Below are 21,351 nucleotides of genomic sequence, written 5' to 3' on the forward strand. Positions count from 1 at the left end.
CTTTTTATTTGAAGAAACTTTTTCAGTGACGAAGATCTTGTAAAAATTGTAATGATTATATACAAGTAAATTAAAAAATAACATTTGCAAGTTGACCCCAGCTCACTCACTGACATCTACATCCTCACTCTCACTAGAGCCATTGAGGCCATAGCCCCAATCGAAGCCAAAAAGGATAAAAAATCTGTGCACACCAACTCCTGGTTCAAGGAAGACTTACAAGCTCTTTGCACCACTAAACACCTTGCTCTAAGCAACTGGCAGTCCAAACCCAGTGATTCCACCTTAGAAGAATTCAAAAGAATATCAACGCAATACAAAAAGCTATATTTGAGGCAAAGTCCAACTCCTTCAATCAAAGGATCTCCAGTGCCAACTCTAAATCCAAGGAAATTTTCTCTATCTTTAAAGACCTCATCACCCCCTCAACCACTGCCGATGAGATTACTAAAGACGAAGCTTGGTGCTCCAGCATACAGGCATTGCTAAACAAAATTAAACTTCTCCAAGATGAAATACAATCTCACTGTAAAGCACTCCCCAAGCACAATCGCCTGACTGCACCCCTCTCTTCTCCTTCAAAGATGTCTCAGAACAGGAAGTTTGAATTCTCCTCAAACATCTCAAACCTTCCCCATGCAAAGGAGACATCTGCCCCTCCCAACATTATCAAAGAATGCGCTGACTCCCTGGCTCCTCATCACGGCATTCATCAATGCCTCTTTTGCCACTTGCTCAGTCCCCTCCAACCTAAAAGAAGCATGGGTACGCCCCCTCCTAAAAAAAAAGAAATTCCCTTGATCCCACCTCCCCCAACTACCACCCGATCACCACCGTCCCCTTCCTCCTCAAGATCCTAGATAAAGCAGCCCACAACCAGATCCAACACTTCCTTGAGTCAAGTGCCATCCTAGATAAAAGGCAATCAGGTTTCTGCAATGGTCATGGCACCGAAACCGCCCTCCTTGACCTTAAAAACCAAATAGCCGGGATAATGGACTTGGGCAAACAAGCCCTTCTACTGCTCCTGGACCTCTTGGCCGCGTTTGATCTGGTTGATCACAAAATCCTCACCTCACATCTCACTAATTCAGCTCAATTCTCTAAACAGGCCTCCTCCTGGATAACCTCATTCCTAGAAGGCAGAGCCTTGAAGGATTTCTCGGATCAGGCAAATGCAGCTTCAGCCTCCATCCACTGCGGAGTCCCCCAGGGCTCCTGCACAGCACCTGCCCTCTACAACCTGTTTACAAAGCCACTCTTTGATGCACTGGACTCCCTCGGCATAGTTTACACAAACTATGCCGGCTATACGCAAGTACTCCTCCCCCTCACAGGATCCTACAACCAAGACTCTGCGGCTCTCATCCAAATATACACCAACATCCAAACTTGGAAGGCAGAGAATGGTATGTGCCTTAACGGAGACCAAACGGAGATCATCCTCATAGGCCTCAAAGAAATACTGTCCGAACCATAAATACTGCAACTTCTCCATCGATAATACCATTATCCCCGGCGTCTCCTCCTGTGTGAAGACCCTTGAGTCTTCTTAGATTCTACCCTGTCCATGACAATACTGGTCCGTGCCATTGCCTCCGCTTCCGCCCACACCACCAAACTTATAAATGCCATTAAACCATTCCTTTCAAACCAAAATTGCCTTTCCATTGCTCGAGCCACCATTGGAGCTAAATTAAGATTTTTGCAATGCTCTCCTAGCAGGCACTTCGGCCAAAAATCTGAACAAGCTCCAAATAGTCCAAAACAACACGCTCATAGCAGCCCTCAGTAGCCCCAAAAAAGAGCACATCACTCGGGCTAGACTGGCTGCCCACTGGCTCCCTGTGAGGGAGAGAATCACTTTCAAGACCCTCACCCTAACCCATAAATGCTTAAGCCGCTCTGCACCACCCTACCTAATGGATACCTTCATCAGAGACACCTCCTCGCGTCCCAAAATAAGTCAGTACGCCAACCAACTGTGCATTCCGACCATCAAAAGAGCCAAAGCAGGAGGGATTAGCTTTCCTCACCTAGCTCCCAAACTTTGGAATGCCCTACCCAACGCACTCAGGGCAGAAACCTCTCTCATAACCTTCCGCAAAGGCCTCAAACCCGAAATCTTCAACTAACACTCCCCCCTTCCTCTCCCATCCCCCTGCACTATTGTCTCTTCCTACGTTCAGTTGTACCTCCTTTGTAACCATGTATTTACTTCTGCCTCACTGTCATGTAACTAAACTTTTTTCTGTAACCAGCAACGATTCTTTGTAACAGCGCCACAATGCCTCAGGGCTGCTGCCTGCTTTATAAATGTTAGTAAATAAATAAGCACAGAAAAGACAAAACCAGGAAATGTCCATTTCCTTTATCGAGTTCCCTTGGAGCGTTAGTGAAATGATAAGTGACGATTTGTAAGGTGTCGTCACTTCTCCCCTTTTCCATGAGGCTAGGGTGGTGCGGCTGCTACCCAATAGTCCCCCGAGGGATGGTTTAATACAGGAGGACCTCATGGGGAGGAACTCCCCCTTTGGGGACAAGGGCAATCACCTAGGGTACAGTCCATTCAGCAATGCCCCTCACCAACATTCCCTATGCTCCCCACCCACCTGTATTCAGAGCCTTTTTATTGAGAGTAATCCGATGTAGGTTTCTAAACTTATGGGATATAGCTAAAGCAGAAAGTACTAGGACGAAGAATAGCACAGAAGATATGAAGATCACTGACTGCGCTAGTACTGGTACGAGGTGGACCCAAGGAGGCATGAAGATGTCGTTGTCAACAGAAACAAAGGACTTTGACAATCCACCGGGCAGGGACTGGCAACATTGTATAAGCAACGACAGCCTAACAAACCTGTCCAGTCCAGCCGGGAGAGGCAACCAGCGTGGAAACCAGCGGCAGTTTCAAATGCTGTCGGCTGAGGGAGTTCTCCCTGGGTCCAGCTGGAGCAGTGTCGAACGCGAAGCAGGAGAGAAAAGCCGAGCAGCACAGCAAAGTGCGGATCAACTGCAGTGCTATTGAAGCCAGAGGGAGAATCCCAAAGAATCAGAGAGACAAACCCCAGTCCCAGGAAGTCCCGGTGGCATACCAAAGTCCCTCAAAAGCTAAGGGGGAGGCATGAGAGACCCAAAGGGGAGACAGGGGTGGAAGAGAGAAGGGTTGGGGGCCCTAACAATTGTGTACCCAGCGTCCGAGGATCGCTTCCTCATCGCAGTGGCAACAATAAGCTCACAGACCACCAGAGGCGGTTTGGGACCCCTAATCATTGCAATCCAGTCATCCGAGGAGAGCATCCTTGCCACAGTGGCAACAACAAGCCCACTGATTACCAGAGACAGGTAAGAGACCCTAACAAGTGCAAAGTGAGCATCCGAGGAGAACTTCCTTGCCACAGTGGCACCAGTAAGGCCACTGATCACCATGGAAGGGTCTGGGACCCCAACAAAAGGGACCTGAGGAATTGAGAACTTATTCGTCACAGGGGCAGCAATCAACCCCAACATAAGTGATCTAGGCATCTGAAGAGGACCTCCTCCCCAGAGTTGCCAAGATAAACACATTGAACATCAAAGGATTTGGGACATTCCCAAAAAGAGTGGCAGAGTATACATTAAGCTGAAGGTCGCAACAGAGTGCTTTTTAGACGCCAGGGGAAGGGTGTCATTCCCCCTGGTCTTATTGTGAACTGTACAGAAGGGATTAATTCTCTTGGCCTAGAATGTGTAGTTGTGTAAAGGCTGTGTGGAATGTGCAAGACAAGAGTGGGAGTCAGTCCACCTGGCATTCTTGTTGTGAGAGAACATTCTTTTGAAAACTATCCGAGTATCAGGAGAAGGAAGACATTCTCCTGGACATGGAACTTTCTCTTGGATTATTCTTTAGTTGTAGTGTAAGGCAGAGAAATAGGTTCTGACACAGGCCGGTAGAGTTTGATTTTGACTGACATTCTGACGGACCCTTTAGTATTAGTTTTGAGGTAGGGAAACTCCTCTTAGAAGATGGGGATTGTGAGGACCTTTATATGCACTAATAAAAGTTTATAACCACCATGCCACCTTTTATGTCCGCTTTCTTCTTCGACACCCTTACAGTGGACATACATTGATTGTAGTCTACATGAGGCACTAAATGCCCCAGAATACAATTGGTGAAATCCTCTAATAACGCAACCATGCCTACCTGTTTACAAACTATGAGCACAGGAAGGAAAAGTCCCCCACTACCTATATAGGCTAATTTGCAGGTCACATGAGGGGGGAAGAGGGAGAATGATAGCTGGGAGGCCGAAACAACCTGTTCCCAGACAGTTGGTCTTTGTCCCATTGGAGCTAGCAATACACAGTAAGATGCCCATGGCTAACGGGGCTTTAGACGACTCTTGGAGCATGGTAAAATGCTTAATTTGATGGAACTGTTGTTTTTCTCTCTGTAAAGTGGAGGACTTGGTGGAACTATTGTGGATAGGTCATAGCTGTGATTCACCCCAAAATGTCGGGCCTGTTCAAACAGCAGTTGTGAAGCTGCCTATTGTGTGATTGGTGTCATCCTATATAGTCTATTTCGATTCTGTGTAGATGAAAAAAAATTAAAACAGGTTGCCAGTCAACATACACCAAAATATAATGTTAAATTCCAATGGCATAATTTCTGAATTTAGTTGTGACTGCCTGTCTTCCCCAATGTGGACAGGCTGAGATGCACAATTTTCCTCTACAGTGGCATCAGCTGTAAGGTGAAGGATGCTCTTGTTTAACTGTGGATACATGTAGGGCTTCATTACGGAGAACTTGTCACTTTTTGCATATCTTGTGCATTCAAGACACAAGCAATGCACATTTTAATCTTGCTTTTTGTTTTTCTCTTTGAAGACATGAAGAATCTGGAGAAGTTGCTAAGGGATGCTGTAGCCTATGGTCAACCTCGAACCCATCGAGGGTGGAAAAAAATCCTCATCATAGTCGAAGGCATTTACAGGTAGTTATGCATAATTTCACGTTAACATCCTGTTCTAATTTGCACAGTTAAAAGTATTCTCCTAAAGTGTGCATTATTTGTGAATGTGTTTGGTTTACCAGTTTGGCCTTGAGTCCTGTAGCCCTAATTTTATTCTGAAAGCACCATTTGAGCAGCCAGGCGGTAGACCTAATATTTAGCGCTAACGTTTTGACTGGGCTGTATCCATAAGCTAACAGTTTCCGTACCCCCAGATTTCGCTACCATGGAGCTTTAGTGAGGATGCCTTTAGTTTGAAATGTACATACATTTGTCAAAACTGAGTGCTCTGTAATGGGAGTAGAATCATAGGAGCACTTTGAGTCTAGCTGTTTCTCTTTCTGCTTGATATTTGTGTGCGCCCAGCAGCCATTCCTAGTAAACTTTAATTTGAGGTAGACATAAGAATTTACCACTTTAATTGGTTCCCCTTGGAAGTCCCATCTAAAGGGTCCCCCCATCTTCCCGAAGATCATCATTTTAGTTTTACTTTTGCTTCATTTTAAATTGTGGTGTTCCAGAAAGTCGTTTGCAAACAAAGCCCTTGGTTGAAGCCAAAATTACTCTCGTCGGCATAGGGTAGAGCACTGTACTCTGTTTCTCAGCCTAGGAGTAAATACCTTGTTGTTAAACCTCCCTGGGTCGAAATTCAACATAAAGAGAATAAATAACAGGGGGCAAGGAGAGAAACCTGCTTCAGCCACTTGCTGGTCTCAAAATATGGTGCGTTTACTCCTAAACCACAATACCGACTGCTGTCATGGTGCCCACATAACATAATTTCACCATTCTAAGTAACCCCTGGCAGAAACCCCACCTAGACCCTGCCTGAGATAGCTGTAGGATATTATTCTCGGACACCCACTCTTCCAACTTACCCAAGATACACTCGGGAGTAGATTTTAGATGTAGTAACCAGTAAAGAAATTGGTCTAGAACAATGAGCATCATCTGGATCTGCATTTCTAAATATTGGGATGATTATTTTTCTCCTCCAAAGGGTTGGGCCAAAGCGGCCTCCTCAATTGCTTCAAATAATTTAACTGGAATCGGGACCCACCAGTTAGAGAACCCCACAAAGATATTTGATGTCAGCCCATCCGGGCCAGAGGCTTTCCACTTTTTCAGCTGGTTTAAAACCAAACAAATCTATGACCCAGTGAACCTGATGTTGCTATTCGGCATAGCAAAGTGGGGTTGAGCATCTCTCCCTCCTCCACATAAAAGGTCTTCTGTAAGTGGATCATCCACCTGTTCTTGTCAATTGTTCGACCTTGTGGATGGCCCCTGTGAAGGCATCACAAAGTATACACAGACAACTGAGTAAAGTTTGGGCTACAAACCCCACTGCCAGAATTCTCTCCAATATGCGTAATGCTTCGCAGCCGAGTCCAAACTAGTTTAACAACAATTCACTCCTTAATCTGCTGTGACCCACCCCAGCACCCACCAGCTGATCTTCCAACTTTCCTTGGACTAGGGTATTCGCCTCCGCAGCCAACTGCCTAATTATCCATGCTATTGTGTCACCCTATTCCCCGACTCGACTGCAAGCACTGTTGCTAATGCGCCTGATCACACTTGCAGCGTACTCACTATTACATGTATGTGTCATACATTATCTAATGCTGCTCACTGCTACTTGCAATGTTGTCCCATTTTCACTTTTAATGTAATCCTTATACTTATATATGTGCCGCTCATTAACTAACGGGAACATTGGCATTATTTGAATATGCTTCCTATTTTGGACACATTGCACTATTTTTTTTTTAAACTTCCGTTTTTATTGGCATTTTAAATTTTACAAACAAGCAAACGAAGAAAAAGAACAGTGGATCCCCCTCCCTCCCCCCCCTCCCGCCCCACCCCTGGATCCCCCCCCCCTTCCCCGTGTCCAGGTCAATGTGTTCGTCCTGGGAGACTCACGGAGAGGCCGCCGTCTCCCTTGTCGCAGAGTTGCTGCGATGCATAACCACTACATCAGTTGGCTGGCTTCTGCCCTTCCCCGGGTCCTGTGGCCCCGAGTTTGGTTGACCTTCCAAAAGGGAGTCCATCCCCTCCTCTCCAGGATGAGGGGTCTCTCGAAGGGTTCAGTGCACATCCCATCCCCAGGATTGCTGGACCCCCGACCAGTCCGTGAGGAATGAGCTAGTCTTGTTGTTTACCATGGCCGTCAATATGTCCATCAAAAACATATTTTTGACCTTTTTCAGCCAGTCCTCCTTCGAAGGAGCGTCCGGACTTTTCCATTTTTGGGCCAAAGCCACTCTTCCAGCCCTTAACAGGGTTTCCCACATCCTCGGGTATCGGTGCACCTCTGTGTCCTCTGGGGGGAGGCCCAACAGCATCGTCAGGGGATTAAGTGGTATACGGACCTCAGTCACTTCCTCCATCCAATCCCTCACTTGCTCCCAATATGTTTGGACCTTCGCGCAGTGCCACCACATGTGGCCTCTGGTCCCTGTCTCCCCGCACCCTCTCGGGCACCTTGGTGACACTCCCGGGAACATCTTGGATAATTTTGCGGGGTCTCTGTGCCATCCCTGCAGTATTTTAAAATTATGTTCCATATCAGCGGTGAAAAGATTTCCGTGAAATGCAATTTTAAATATCCTGGCCCAATCATCCTCAGAGATTTCGGCACCTGCCAAACCTTCCCAGAACAAGCGAAAACTCCTCCTGCCCTGAAGGTTGTGCGTGTTTAGGACCCTGTATAAACTTGAAACCGCCCCCTTCCTGGAGGCCGCCGAATCGAGGAGCTTCTCAAAGGGGGTCAACTGTCTTCGCAGATTGGTGCCCCAAGCTGGGTCACAAAGGATGCCCTTCAGGCGAAGGTATTCAAAGATAGATATTGAGTCACGACCCAGTGCCTCCCTGAGCTCCTCATAGGGTAAGAATTCACCATCCCTGAACATTTGCCCCACCCATTCCATCCCCCTATCTGACCAGATCTGGGAGTGTCTGAACCCTCTTCCTCCCAGGTTAATGGGGTGTCCCCAGAGGGATGACATTGGAGACGGCCATGTGGTGAGGTGAGCGGTCTGAGGGCGTTCCTTCCAAATGTCCCATAGGAGCCCCAGGGTCGGATGAGCCCTTAGACGCCCTGGTATTTCCCTGAGAGGCGTCCACAGGAGGTCGCGGACTTTGTGGGGATGGGCGTCCATGTCCTCTAGGTAGGACCAGTACGTTCTCAGCCCCTCCTTCATGTGCTCCAGGAGGACACGCAGTTGGGCAGCACAGAAGTAGAGATGAAAGTCTGGCAGCCCGAATCCCCCCTCCTCCCTTGGTAGGGTCAGGACAGCCCTCCCAATTCTCAGGGTTTTGCCTTGCCACACAAAGTCACGGACCCCCGATTGTAGGTCTTTGAGGTTCTGTGCCGGGACCCTGGTCGGGAGTGCTGTGAATAGGTACAGGAGTCGTGGCAGGACATTCATTTTGACCGCCGTCATTCGGCCATACCACGAGAGAGTCATTTTACCCCATCTCCTCAAGTCCGCGGTGATCTCTGCAATCATGGGACCGTAGTTGGCGGGGCCCAGATTCGACATATCTCTGGGGAGGAGAACCCCCAAGTACCGTATAGCGACCTTCTCCACCTTGATCCCCTGGAACCTATTCTGGGGGTCGAGCACCGGGTCTATTTTTCGCATTGGGAGCAGGACTGATTTTGCAGTATTTATTTTTAGGCCCGAGAATCGACCAAATGCTGACACCAGGGCCAGGAGGGGGGGGAGAGAAGAACCCGGATCCACTAGGTAGGCCAAAATGTCGTCCGCAAACAGGGAGAGCATGAATTCTATCTCTCCCCTTCTTATTCCCTTAATGTTCGGGTGCGCTCTGACCGCAATTGCCAGGGCCTCCATGGTGAGGACATAGATCAGGGGGGAGAGTGGGCATCCCTGCCTTGTTCCTTGGGAGAGGGGGAATGACCCAGACAGTGTCCCGTTTACCTGCACTCTCGCTGTGGGGGCTCTATAGAGTGCAGTTACCCAGCTCATGATGTGGGTCCCAAAGCCCATTCTTTGAAGGAGAAGCTCCATGTAGCGCCACTCAACCCGGTCGAAGGCCTTCTCCGAATCCAGTGAGAGGACGCAAGCGTCAAGTTCCGATGATTGGGCAAAGTGGAGCAAGTCTAGGGTCTTCCGGATGTTATCCGAGCCCTGCCTCCCGCTTATAAAGCCCACCTAGTCCCCGTGAATTAGCTTCGGCATTATGCCTTCCAGCCTTTTCCCCACCACCTTGGCCAGGATCTTCACATCTACATTTAACAATGATATGGGCCGGTAGGAGGAGCATTCCGAGGGGTCCTTCCCCTCCTTGGGCAAGACTGCTATCACGGCTCCCATCATAGACTCGGGGAGTATGCCCCCGTCCAGGACTTCATTAAAGAACCTCACTAAGTATGGGATCAAAGAGGACCGGAACTTTTTGTAAAAGAAAACTGTGAAGCCATCTTCCCTGGGGGAGGTTCCCACCCTCATCCCAGAGATCACCTTGTCCACCTCATCCTCTGTGACCGGGCCCTCTATCCCTTCCGCCAAATCTCTTGAGAGGGATGGAATCTGTATTGAGTCAAGGAAGGTTTCTATCTGGGCATCATCTCCATCATATTCTGAGGAGTAGAGAGCTGTGTAGTATTGGCGAAAAGCCTCCCCGATATGGGGGGGAGTCGTTGCCAAGGAGCCCCTGGGCGTCCCTCACCTCCCTCACCCTTCTATTCCTCTGGACCTCCCTCAACTTCCAGGCTAGGATCTGGTCCGCCCTGTCCCCTTTCTCATAGTACTTTTGTTTAGTTAGTTGGAGGGACCTTTCTGTCTTATATAGGAGCAGGTCTTTAAGCTGTAGCCTGCAGTCTTCCAGGGCGGCCACCTGTTCTCCCGCTAATGGGCGCCCCGGAGAGCTCGCCGGTTGGAGGCGGGATATCCTATCTCTTAGAGCCTTCTCCTGTATCCCCCTCTCCCTTTTCTTTTGGGCCCCAAGTTTTATAAGGACCCCCCTCAGAGTAGCCTTGAAGGCATCCCAAAGCGTGTGAGTGGCGACCTCCCCGTTGTCGTTTAGGTCAAAGAACTCTGTTATGGAGTCCAAGACTTCCTGAGAGAGGACCTCATCCTTTAGCAGAGCGTTGTTGCACTTCCAGCGCCCTCTGCGTTCCCTGCTCCACCCCATCGCTATTGTGACTTTAACCAAATCATGGTCTGACCAGGGCACCGGGTCTATTCTGTAGCCTGACACATATGGGCTGAGTGTCTCCTCTACCAGGACGTAGTCTATGCGGGAGAAAGAGTTGTGTATAGCTGAGTAGTAGGTGAAGGAAGGGATTCCCCCTCTGGGAAGAGGAATTGTGTCGGTTAGGCCCAGTTCCGCGTTTACCCTCTGAAAAGATTGTGCCATAGCTTCTTCTGCAGCTCTGGGAGTAAGGGGGTCTACCCTTTTCCTGTCCATAGTCGGGTCGAGGACCATGTTGAAGTCCCCCCCTACCACTAGCGGGCCTTGCACGAATAGTCTGATCCTGTCTCTCACCGTTTCCCAAAACAAGGCCTGTCCTTCATTAGGGCCATATACTACTGCCAGAGTGAGGGGGGAGCCCCGTAGGGTGCCCCGGACCAGCAGGTATCTTCCCTCCGGGTCTTTTAGGATATCCGCCTTCTCGAACCCTGCATCTCTAGCTACCAAGATGGCCACCCCTCTCTTTTTGGTCCTGTGGTAAGCGTGGAAGACCTCCTCGATTTCCCCCCCCCCCCCCCGCAACCGGGGTTCCTTTCCCCTTGCCCAGTGCGTTTCCTGTACGAACAGAAGGTCCAGTTTAGCCCTCCTAAACTCCCTGCAGATTAGGGATCTCTTCGATGGGGTATTTAAGCCCCGAACATTCAGGGTGCCCACCCCCAGGGCCGGCAGACCATCAGCCATTGTCTATGAATTCTATTCTAACGGATGGCTGCCTCGCAACAACTCTGATCTCTAACTCCCCATGAATTGACTTATGGACACTTTTGACATGTTTCCCCAACTGACCCCCGAACCCCTTCCCACACAAACAACCCCCAACTTGTTTCCCTCCCCCCACCCCCTGCCCCGGCGTCCAGCCAGATAGTTCGGCCATCACTGGCGCTTTGGCCGGACCACCAGCCTGCCCCTCTCGGCCAGGCCATCATTAACAGGCACATTATTGTCAGCCCCCCCCCCCTCGATCCCCTCCCCGATTTTGCTCACCCAACTTGCTTTGCATGGGGATTGTAGTTTCCTTTCCTATCTTTTGCCGGGTTTCTCACTCTCAAGTACACCCATGCCCTCCGGGATCTCCAGAGGCCACGTTCACACTGGGGCTGCCCAGCCACTGACCCTCCGAGTTGTTCTGCTGCCCTTCGTTCCTAGGGGAGGGCGTATTCATTCTCCTGAATTTCCTCGCTCCTGACTTTTTCCGTCTTTCTCTCGGCGGGCCTGGGTCTCCAGCTCCGACCCTGGCCGGTCCCCGCGGCTCCCGCCGGGGCGCTGGATCCGCGACATAGTCCTGGATAGCCCCCTTGATATCTTCCTCCGAAATCAATGTCGTTCTCTGGCCCAGGTACTCGAATGTCAAGGAGAAGGGGAAGCCCCATCTGTATCGCACTCCTTTTTCCTTCAGCAACTGCGTGAGGGGGCGGCACATCCTCCGTCTGGCCAGGGTGTATGCTGAAAGGTCCTGGAAGATGGAGATCTGGGAGTTGTTGTATGTGATCTCCTGGGCCTTTCTGGAGGCCTCCAGCACCCGCGTCTTCTCCAGGTAGTAATGGAACCGCACCAGGATCGACCGGGGGCCCCCTGCTCGGCCTCCCGCTCTATGTACCCGATCGAATATGAGTTCAGTAGTCATCTCTTCTTCGAAGAGGAGAGCAATTATGTTACGGACCACGCGTGTCAGCTCCCTCTCCGTTTCCCCCTCCGACTCTGGGACCCCAAAAATCCTGAGGTTGTTTCTCTGCTCCCTGTTTTCGAAGTCGTCCATCTGTCTTGACCTCTCCTCCTCCCTTTTTTCCAGGGCAGCTAGTCTCATGTTTACCTCCACTTCTAGGGTGGCCGCTGATGATTGGTTGGATTCGACCTGAAGGAGTCTGTCCTCAACTTTGTCGACCCGGCGGTCCATTTTTTCAAACTTTTGGGCAATTCCGCCCGCATATCTCGGATCTCTTGCAGAATAGAGGCAAATCCCCGCTCCATTGCGGCCGTGGAGGGTGCGGGGGGTTCCAGATGGGCCATTCCCTCTCCGTAGGGTGGTTCTACAGCAGGGGGGACCGGGTTTCGGTAACGATATTTTTGCAGGTTCTGCTGCCAGTTTATTAGGTTGGCCCCCCGGGTACTCTGTCAGAAATGTTACCTCACATCCAAGTGGGCTCGCCTCGTTGGACCGTTGGTTTCCCTTTGGTAGTGGGGCCCCTCAGTCCTGTTGCGCGCCTTTATTTCAGTCTTGGCGGTTGTCCCCGGGCAGGCACTCGCCCCACCAGCGTCAGGCGGGGGCCTCACTTCCCGGGCCGTCACCGCAGCGCCTCCGGTATACCTCGGTTATGTTACCGGAAGATTGATTCCCCTTTAGAGTGGGGGGGGGGTGCTGTTGCCTCCGTTGGGTAGAATGCTGCTGTCTTTCCGTTGGGGGTCTCTCCTGGCAAGGTATGCCGTCCCCACCCCTTCCGAGCGGTCTTTCAGGGTCTTGACTAATGCCCCCCAGGCGGGCACTCGCCCCACCAGCCTCCGGCGGGGGCCTCACACCCAGGGCGGCCACCGCAGAGCCTCCCGTGCACCTCGTTCGTGTTTTTTGCCCCTCGATATTCCCCCTCTGGGGTGGGCGGGGGGCGTTTTTGTGTCCGCAGGGTGGTGCGCTGGTGTCTTTTCGTTGGGGTACTCTCCTTTCCCCCCCCCCCTCCTGGGGGATCTGGTTGCTCCTTATGAGTTGCCCCCGGGCGGGCACACGCCCCGCCTGCCCACAGCGGGGGCCACACACCCGGGGGGGTGAAAGCGGATCCCGCCGAGCTCACCGGGGCGGGGGGGAGGGGTGTGCTACGCGATCTCAAGGCGGCGGGTCCTGGAGTCCTGCCCACGTCCTGCGCAGGATCCTGCTGGCGGTGAAGGGGAGCGGGGGGGGGGGTTCGACGGATCCGCCCCCCCCCTCCGTGTCTCGTACCTCTCAGGCCGCGGCTTCCCTTGGTGCTCCTGTTGTGGCTGGCGTCCCCTCACCCCGAGGCGTCCCGGCTCGCGCCTCTTGAAGGGGGAGGCGAAGGCCAGCGCCGATGGGTCCGCTCGCTCCTCCCCGGGCTGTGCTCGCGGCCTGCCGTGACGATCCCGCCACAGCCGCCGCGTACACGGATCTCCGCTGTCCGGCGGTCCCCGGATCCCGTTGTTTCGCCCTGCGGGGGCACTGGGGGATCACCTCTTCGTTCGGCCCGCTGCTCTCCGTGGGGGGGTCTCGGGGGGGGGGGCTCAAATCCCGTACCGGCCCGGCCTTGGGAGGAGCTCGCAGATCAGGCTGCCATTGCCTGTGCGCCCCCTGGTGGCCTCCCACATTGCACTATTAACTGTATGCTATTCACTTTACAAATGGGCATATAAGTTGCAGGCCTATATTGTTAACCTGTATGGATAATATCTTTTGTTGCTGCCTAAATGCTGTGCCTTAAGAGCTCAACTCTTAGCCAGTAGTGTGACTAATAGCCAATCGCTGCACTCCTTCTTTCGCTTCCTAAACTGCGCTATTGGCCGACTGGCTCATGAAAATGTAACTTGTTCAACCTGGCAGTATGCCTCTCACACATTTGGTACGAATTATCGCTGCTCTCCATGATTGTTTTGCTTAGCCAACCTGTAGAAAATACCAGAACCTTCCTTATAAATATTACAGACAACCACCCTCCTCTTCATCCTACTGATAATGGTCTATAAACCCAACTAGCCTATAACCTGCTTCTCCTGCCTATGCACAACTGTATACCCATGTTTAACTGGCTGGCTCAGACAACTCCCACTTCTGCCACTTTAACCACAATGATCCTTCTTGCGTCAGTCACCACTGCTAGTAATGAGACTTCATTAAATAACACCAACTCTTTCACGCCAATTCAATGGATCCAACGCTTCGCCACCCAACCTGTTCCTAACTAACCTTGCACCACGATAATCTGGAACTTTAGACTAAGATCCAGACTTAAATGGTCCTAACACACCAGCTTCTAACCACATAGTCTTTAGCAACACCAAGTCTACGCCCATTAGGAAAAAGACCTCCATTTCTGACAACACTACTACCAAAAATGACCCTATGTGTCTACCAACACTATAGTGTTACACAGCAAACCCAACTACACTAGTATACCTATCAAAGGAGCACTTATCAATGCTAGGTCATTGATAGCACATGCGTTAAACATTGTTAACCTTATTATCTCTAACCAGCTAGACTTCTTGGCCATAACAGAGACCTGGCTACATATTGCAGCAGGCCCAACATTTTCTCAAGCCATTCCAGATAACTACGCCATCACTAGACTCGATAGAGAATCTTCCAAAGGTGGCAGAATCGCTGTTCTATCCAGAACCCACCTCGGCCTAAGAGCCCTGCCTCATCTTCCATTCCCTTCAGCTGAACTTTTATCTATGAAGCTCCCACTCTCAGCCTCACACACTCTAAAAATTCATCTTCTGTACAGACCACCTGGTCCAATCACGACCTTAGAGGAAGATATTTCACAACTCCTCTCCACTAACACTAAACCAGGCTCACAAATCTTACTACTTGGCGATTTTAATCTATGTCTCCTAGACACAAAGGATGACACTGCCACTACCATAGCCAATTCGATCTCAGAATTAGGATTCTCTGATCGTATCACTAAGCCCACGCACAATAAAGGAAGAATCCTAGATTGGATTGCAGACCTTAATTGCAAAACTAACATTCTCACTAATGTACCATGTGCTTGGACAGACCACTACTTCGCCTCGTTCACCCTACAGTCTAGTACTCAGCCTAACCTCCTCATTGCCCTGGCACCAAAGGCATTAACTAGAAATAACAAGGATATTAATACAGAGAATCTACTACCTCTGCTACAACCTATCCTTAACTACCCAACCACCAATACCGACCCATCGACATTTGTAGATCTGTACAACCGAACACTCGGCCAATTCATTGACACAATAGCCCCATTGAAACTGCGTAAAGCTAAGCCTCAAGCCTACCTTAACTCATGGTTCACCCCTAGCCTCAAAACTTTACGCAATAACAAAAGAAGAGCCGAAATACAACATGGAAGAACCACCAGTCAGCCCTCAACATACTTATTTTCAAAAGCCACTAGCTGCTAGAAGTCAGCTATCCTCCAAACAAAAAGCGACGCTAATAATAATAGAATTACTAACGCCTAATCTGGCATGAAAGTTATTCACTATCCTTAGGGAGCTTGAGTCGACCACCTCCCCCCAGACCTTCTCTGAAACCTGCTCCAAAGACGAGACTTGGTGCACCAAAATAGAAGCAGCACTACTAGAAAAATATTGCAGCTACAATCTAAAATTGATGAGAAAAAACTCTGTATCGCCTCTGAACCAGTCCTACATAAGCCTCAACCTTCTATGGCTAAACCATGCAGCTTATTCAAATTCACTCCTCTTTCCGTTAAGGAGGTTGAAAACTTAATAACGAGCCTCAAACCATCAAGATGCCAGGGTGACATATGCTATGCAAACATCATCAAAGATGCAGCAAAAGAGCTCGCACCCTCCGTCACCACATTTATTAATGCCGCATTGGAAATGAGCACGGTCCCAACTAATCTGAAAGATGCTTGGGTCTTTCCACTGTTAAAAAAAGACCCAACCTAGACCCGGACATTCCTACAAATTACAGGCCCATCACCACAGTGCCATTTTCCCTGTAAATTCTAGACAGGGCTGCCTATCTTCAAATACAGGCACACCTACAATCTAACAATCTTCTGGATCTGCGGCAATCTGGGTTCAGACCTAGACACAGCACCAAAACTGCCCTATTAGACTTGAAAACTCAAATGGACCAAAAAGACAAAGGTAACACCTCATCAGCGTATTTCTCTGACAGCCTGGATAGAATCCTTCCTTGACAATCGAACAATGAGAGCATTCTCACCTACCGCATCTGCGGATCCAGCACCAGTGACTTGCGGAGTACCACAAGGGTCCTGCATTTCACTGATGCTGTAAAATATTTTTACCAAGCCTTTGTTTGATGTTCTTGACCTCTTGGGTGTCACCTACAATAACTATGCCACGGGAACTACTACCTTGATATAAAACTACTACACAAAATATACCTAATCATTCAGGCATGGATGGCCACACATGACCTCTGCTTCAACGATGAGAAGACCGAACTACTTCTCAATGGCTCCTAGGCCAAACTAAATTAACTTGACATCAGGAATAATTCCTTTATCATAGACGGCATTGACATCCTGGTTGTTAGGCAGAAACCTGTGCAGTTCCCTCTGGGACCACTGCAAAAGATTTAGGACTACAGGTGTTTGGCAGTAAACCCACTTGGTAGCAGTCTGTACCACACAGATTCACTTGGTAGCTGTGGCTGAGCAGTCAGACTTCCCTCAAGAAGAGTTAGGCAGTATACAGAGTATTCACAATAGGTCAAGAGAACACAATAGAACAAGTAAACACTGACCAGGGCTTGGTGTAAAAGAGATCTAATTATTTATTTAAAACCCCATCTAGAAAAACACACAGGCACTAATAGTAAGCAATTCAAAAACACGGTCACTAAAAGATATACACTCCCTTAAAAGAATATTAGACCAGTCTTAAGCCCCACTTATTTTCAGACAGTGGTGAGCGCTTAACGTAGATGGCACTCTAATAATTCGTTTTAAAAAGGGAGAGAAAAGCAGAGAATAAATTGAAACAGATCCCAACACTTTTTCACGAACACAACAAGAGAGGAAGGCAAAGTAACACTGTGAATTCTGAGTAAGTAGGCCGGATCCGCTTTAAGAGGATCAAAAACGAAATGTGTCCAAGGGCACACGGTTGCAGTGCACAAAAGTCTTGTAACAGTTCAAAAAGGTGTTGGACCAAAGAAAGGGACCAGTTAGAGGGTCAAGGCGGCCAGCCCAGTCCAGAAGGTTAAGGGGTTATTATTACCTTGTACCAATCTTTAGAAAGGGAGGCCTGGCGGACACGGTACCTTAAAGTGGTGAGAATACTCCAGCGGGGGCAGTTGTTCCTGGCAGCGGATGCAAGTCAGTGCTTTGTCCGGGGGAAGAGAGGATCTCGTCGGGGAGGAAGACAGGAGTCCATTGCACTGCCAGGGAAGAAACCAGCCGCAGAGTTTCTCAGGTACAAGGAGTGGTCCGTTGATTCGCGGTCCAGTGGTAAGTGGCTATCTGGCTGCCGGGGTGCTTGGCACGGGCAATTCGACCACAAACCGGTCTGGGGTGCGAAGAGGTACCTTAAAGTGGTGAGAATACTCCAGCGGGGGCAGTTGTTCCTGGCAGCGGATGCAAGTCAGTGCTTTGTCCGGGGGAAGAGAGGATCTCGTCGGGGAGGAAGACAGGAGTCCATTGCACTGCCAGGGAAGAAACCAGCCGCAGAGTTTCTCAGGTACAAGGAGTGGTCCGTTGATTCGCGGTCCAGTGGTAAGTGGCTATCTGGCTGCCGGGGTGCTTGGCACGGGCAATTCGACCACAAACCGGTCTGGGGTGCGAAGAGAAGAAGGTAAACTGGTTGTGCCCACCAGTCAGGGGAAGAAGCCTCTCCAGCCTGGAGATCTTCTCTGTCGTCGGTAAGTGGTGAGTCGGTTCCGCAGGGCTCCACCGGTGGTGTCGTCGTGGTAGGTCGGCTCAGCTTCTCCCTCGTCGGATTCTCAGGTCCCGTGGCGACTTCTGAAGTTCCAGTCCCCAAAGCCCTGCTTTTATGCAGCATACCCCCATTCACTCAGCCTAGCTGTCAATCAAACATGCTAAGTGGTGAGCCGGCCGGCTCACCACTTGGGCCAATCATACAAGAGTGCGACTTGAGTTACCAAGGTAACTCAGTCCAGGGTGCCTAAACCCCCTCCTACACCCCCTTTGGTACCCAGACAGAGTAGCACCACTTTTGGAGGCTTCTGTGGAGAAGCCCGCCAAAAAGTGGAACAAAGGGCTCGACTTGGGTTGGAGTCACAAAAGAGAACACAAACGCCATTTTAGAATCGAGTCTTGGCAAAAAATACCAACCGGCGAATTAATATTAATTAAACAAACCGGCGGTATGTTCGAGGCTATGAGAATTAAATAAATAAAGTTGGTAGCCTCGAACAATGGGACAATCCCAAGGGAAATATTCGCGGTCGAATATAAAAAGTAGTTTCCACTGCCACCAGCCAAAACCCGATCAGGGGGGACGGAGACGTGATCCCTCGACTAACTGACCCCGGGGCAATCGAATTGCCCCGACCAGTACTTCCACAATATGATGGTTTGTACTGGTTTCTGTTAATAGTTTGGGACTAGAAAAGCCAATGATAACTTTACATGCCCTGGGAGACAGTAGTCAGTCCCAGGGTATGGAGTCTATGGTGGGGTGTCACTATGACACCCCTGTGTTACTGCACGGAGGGTGCTGTGTAACACACATAGTAAAAACACATGAGATCCTATGGAGTAAAGGACCCCATAGCCCATAAAACACATTAACATCAAAGGAACACCATAAATCATGTCCAAGAGTGGGAGAAAAAGAGTCTCACTCTTGGCAGGAGAAAAAAACAAACTCCAGAAATCCAGCAAAGCTGCTGGGGGACTCACTAGGTTAGGAAATTAAGCCTAAAGAGAGAATTCTCCCTAACACTGGTCTCTAAGGAAGTCAAGACACTAGGATTCTAAATGGACTCATCCTTAATCTTGACCAAACAAGTGAATGCAACAGCTTCTGCCACAGCCTATACCTGCAAACTAACACCTGTAGACCTTTCCTATGAACAAGTTGCTCCACGTTAGCTAGAGCCCTCATTTTATCCAATTTGGATTACTGTAATGATCTATACTTAGGAACTAACAAGCGAAACCTAAAAAAACTACAAGTACTGCAAAATAATGCGCTTGGATCCACATTCCACATACCAAGATCCCATCACATATTTGAAATTAGACGCAATTTCCATTGGCTATCGGTCAAGAACAGAATCTCATTCAAAATTCGTACTCACCCACAAGTGCCTGTCTAACTTAGCACCTAAATACTTGACATGTACATTTGACAAAAGCCAATCGGCCCGACCTACCCGATCCACTCAACTCCATTGCCTCAGAGTCCCTAGATTCAATCTACAGAAATCGGGAGGCAGTAGCTTCCCTGTCCTAACATCAAAACTGTGGAACGCCCTACCGACAGCTCTAAGAGCAGAAACTTAATTCTCCCGATTCAGGACAAACATAAAAAAAATTAGCTTACCACTCATGAGGCTCAATAAATGCCTGTCCCTCCTGCTAATCGTATTTACCTATTTTTACTGTAATTAAAATGAATGATGTATATTTGTCCACATTACCGCTGCTTTATGATGTATCCACATATGAAAGTCCCTACAATCCCTATTTTTGTACACAACCCTTATGTTTATCTTATTATGTATTAAGCTGTAACCTTTTACTGTACCCTTGTGCAATGTAATGCGCCCAGTTACCTGAGGGTCAGGTGCGCTATTTAAAGAAACCATTCAATTCAAACTTTTATTAAAATCACAAGAAGGTTGGGAAAAGGCCGACCTTCCCCTATGCTAAGGTGGGATTTCCCTACCTAACTGAAACTAATTGTATTCTGTCCGAGGAAGTCCGAAGTAAATGTCTGTGTCCAAAACCTATACTTGCCCTCACATCTACTTGTTCAAAACGTGTAGGGATGTCAGCGTCGAATGGAAAGTGTTCAAACAAAAGTAAAGAGCTTCTTCCAGCTCTTGGTCGGTAAAGGGGTTCTCCCTTCCCTAGTATTCAAGACGGTTCCCTTTCAAACAGAAGTTCGAGACAGTTTACTTTGAAACATAAAAAGGGGGCTCCCTTCCACAAGCGTTCAAGTCTGTCAATGTTTCCAATACAACACCATTCCTTTTTCAGGCTTCTGTGTCTTTCACCAATATCACAAAGTTCATTTTTTTAAGTTCAAAATACACAAGATTTCCTTGACATTCAATCACAAACTTATATATGAGCTAAGTGACTTCTTTTTAGTTGGGTTTACTCGGTCTAGGCACAGGTGTCTGACCACATGGCCCACGCATTAAAGGTCACGCAACCAGCACACCTTATTTGCTTATTTTCCAGTTACATTGCCACTGCATTCCTGACGTTTTTTCAATACTTGTTCTGCCACCATTCACTTGTTGGATTATCAAATGTTCTCATAGCAGTCAATCCAAGTGACATTCAATAATTTTTTTTTTCGGTTTGATGTTCAAAACTTCAAATTAGTCACATTAAATGAAACAACCTCGATTTCCCAGTTTACTCTCCTGCTGGGAATTTGCACCCTGTCCACAGGTTTATTCGCACTATCAAAGTTCACTGCTTTTTTATCCGTTCATTAAATTTCGGTATTCACAAATCGCTACATTAATTTCTTTCAACCGTCAATTTATCATAATTATTGATCATCTGCATTTCAAGTTGGACCGGTGTTCCGATTGCCTCCATTCTCCTTTGCTCATTCGCGAGCGATCCGACCTGGATACACCACGCGGGTCACACCACAGCGTTCTGGAGTCATTCAGCCTGCTTGACTCACTGGGTACTCTGTCTCTGTGTGCTGCTCTCCGCTTCGGCAGGCTCTCTGTGGCTGTCGCTGCTCCCGAATCGGCACGCCTCTCTTCCAGGAGGTCGGCAGACCAACCCTGCCACCGGAGACCTTCCGAAGACGCCCGCCACAATCTACTTCCACTGCAGCGACTCTGCAGCTCTTTGGCGCTTCGGACATGCACATCCCTGCCTTCACCTCCAACTTCTCCTTCTGCAAGCGTTCAACAGGCAATCTCTTTAGACTCACCTGAGCAGGCCATTTATACCGCCCCTTTGTCTCAGGTGCAGGCAATATTCTTCAATCGCATAATGGTCTTGCTCGTCCCCATCCCTCTTTCTCGTCCCAATACCAGAGTGGTGTTTGTGTATGTCTGAGTTAATAACGGAAGGATGTATGTTTCGAATGGATTGTGTCCTCCAACATATTCCGCATCTTTGATATCTCCAATATCCAGCTTCAGCTGCTTTGGAAAAATTATTTCGGCAGAGGGCACTGTACGTTGATGCATTCTACTCAATGTCCCTCGAGGGCCTCCATCTCAAAGGTGACATCATTGAAGGTATATTTGG

At 49.0% G+C, this 21,351-nt stretch overlaps 1 protein-coding gene across 1 annotated transcript in view; it reads left to right on the top strand.

Annotated features, from left to right (window-relative positions):
* The window catches only part of LOC138467978 (serine palmitoyltransferase 3-like), a 1,426,144-nt gene that overhangs the window by 789,117 nt on the left and 615,676 nt on the right, over positions 1-21,351 (top strand). Inside the window, exon 7 of the mRNA XM_069608333.1 lies at positions 4,876-4,981. Coding sequence (XP_069464434.1) covers positions 4,876-4,981 — 106 coding nt within the window. The remainder of the gene's footprint in view (positions 1-4,875; positions 4,982-21,351) is intronic.

The sequence above is a fragment of the Ambystoma mexicanum genome, chromosome 4q, assembly GCF_040938575.1.
Source record: "Ambystoma mexicanum isolate Mex_15411 chromosome 4q, UKY_AmexF1_1, whole genome shotgun sequence".
NCBI lineage: Eukaryota > Metazoa > Chordata > Amphibia > Caudata > Ambystomatidae > Ambystoma > Ambystoma mexicanum.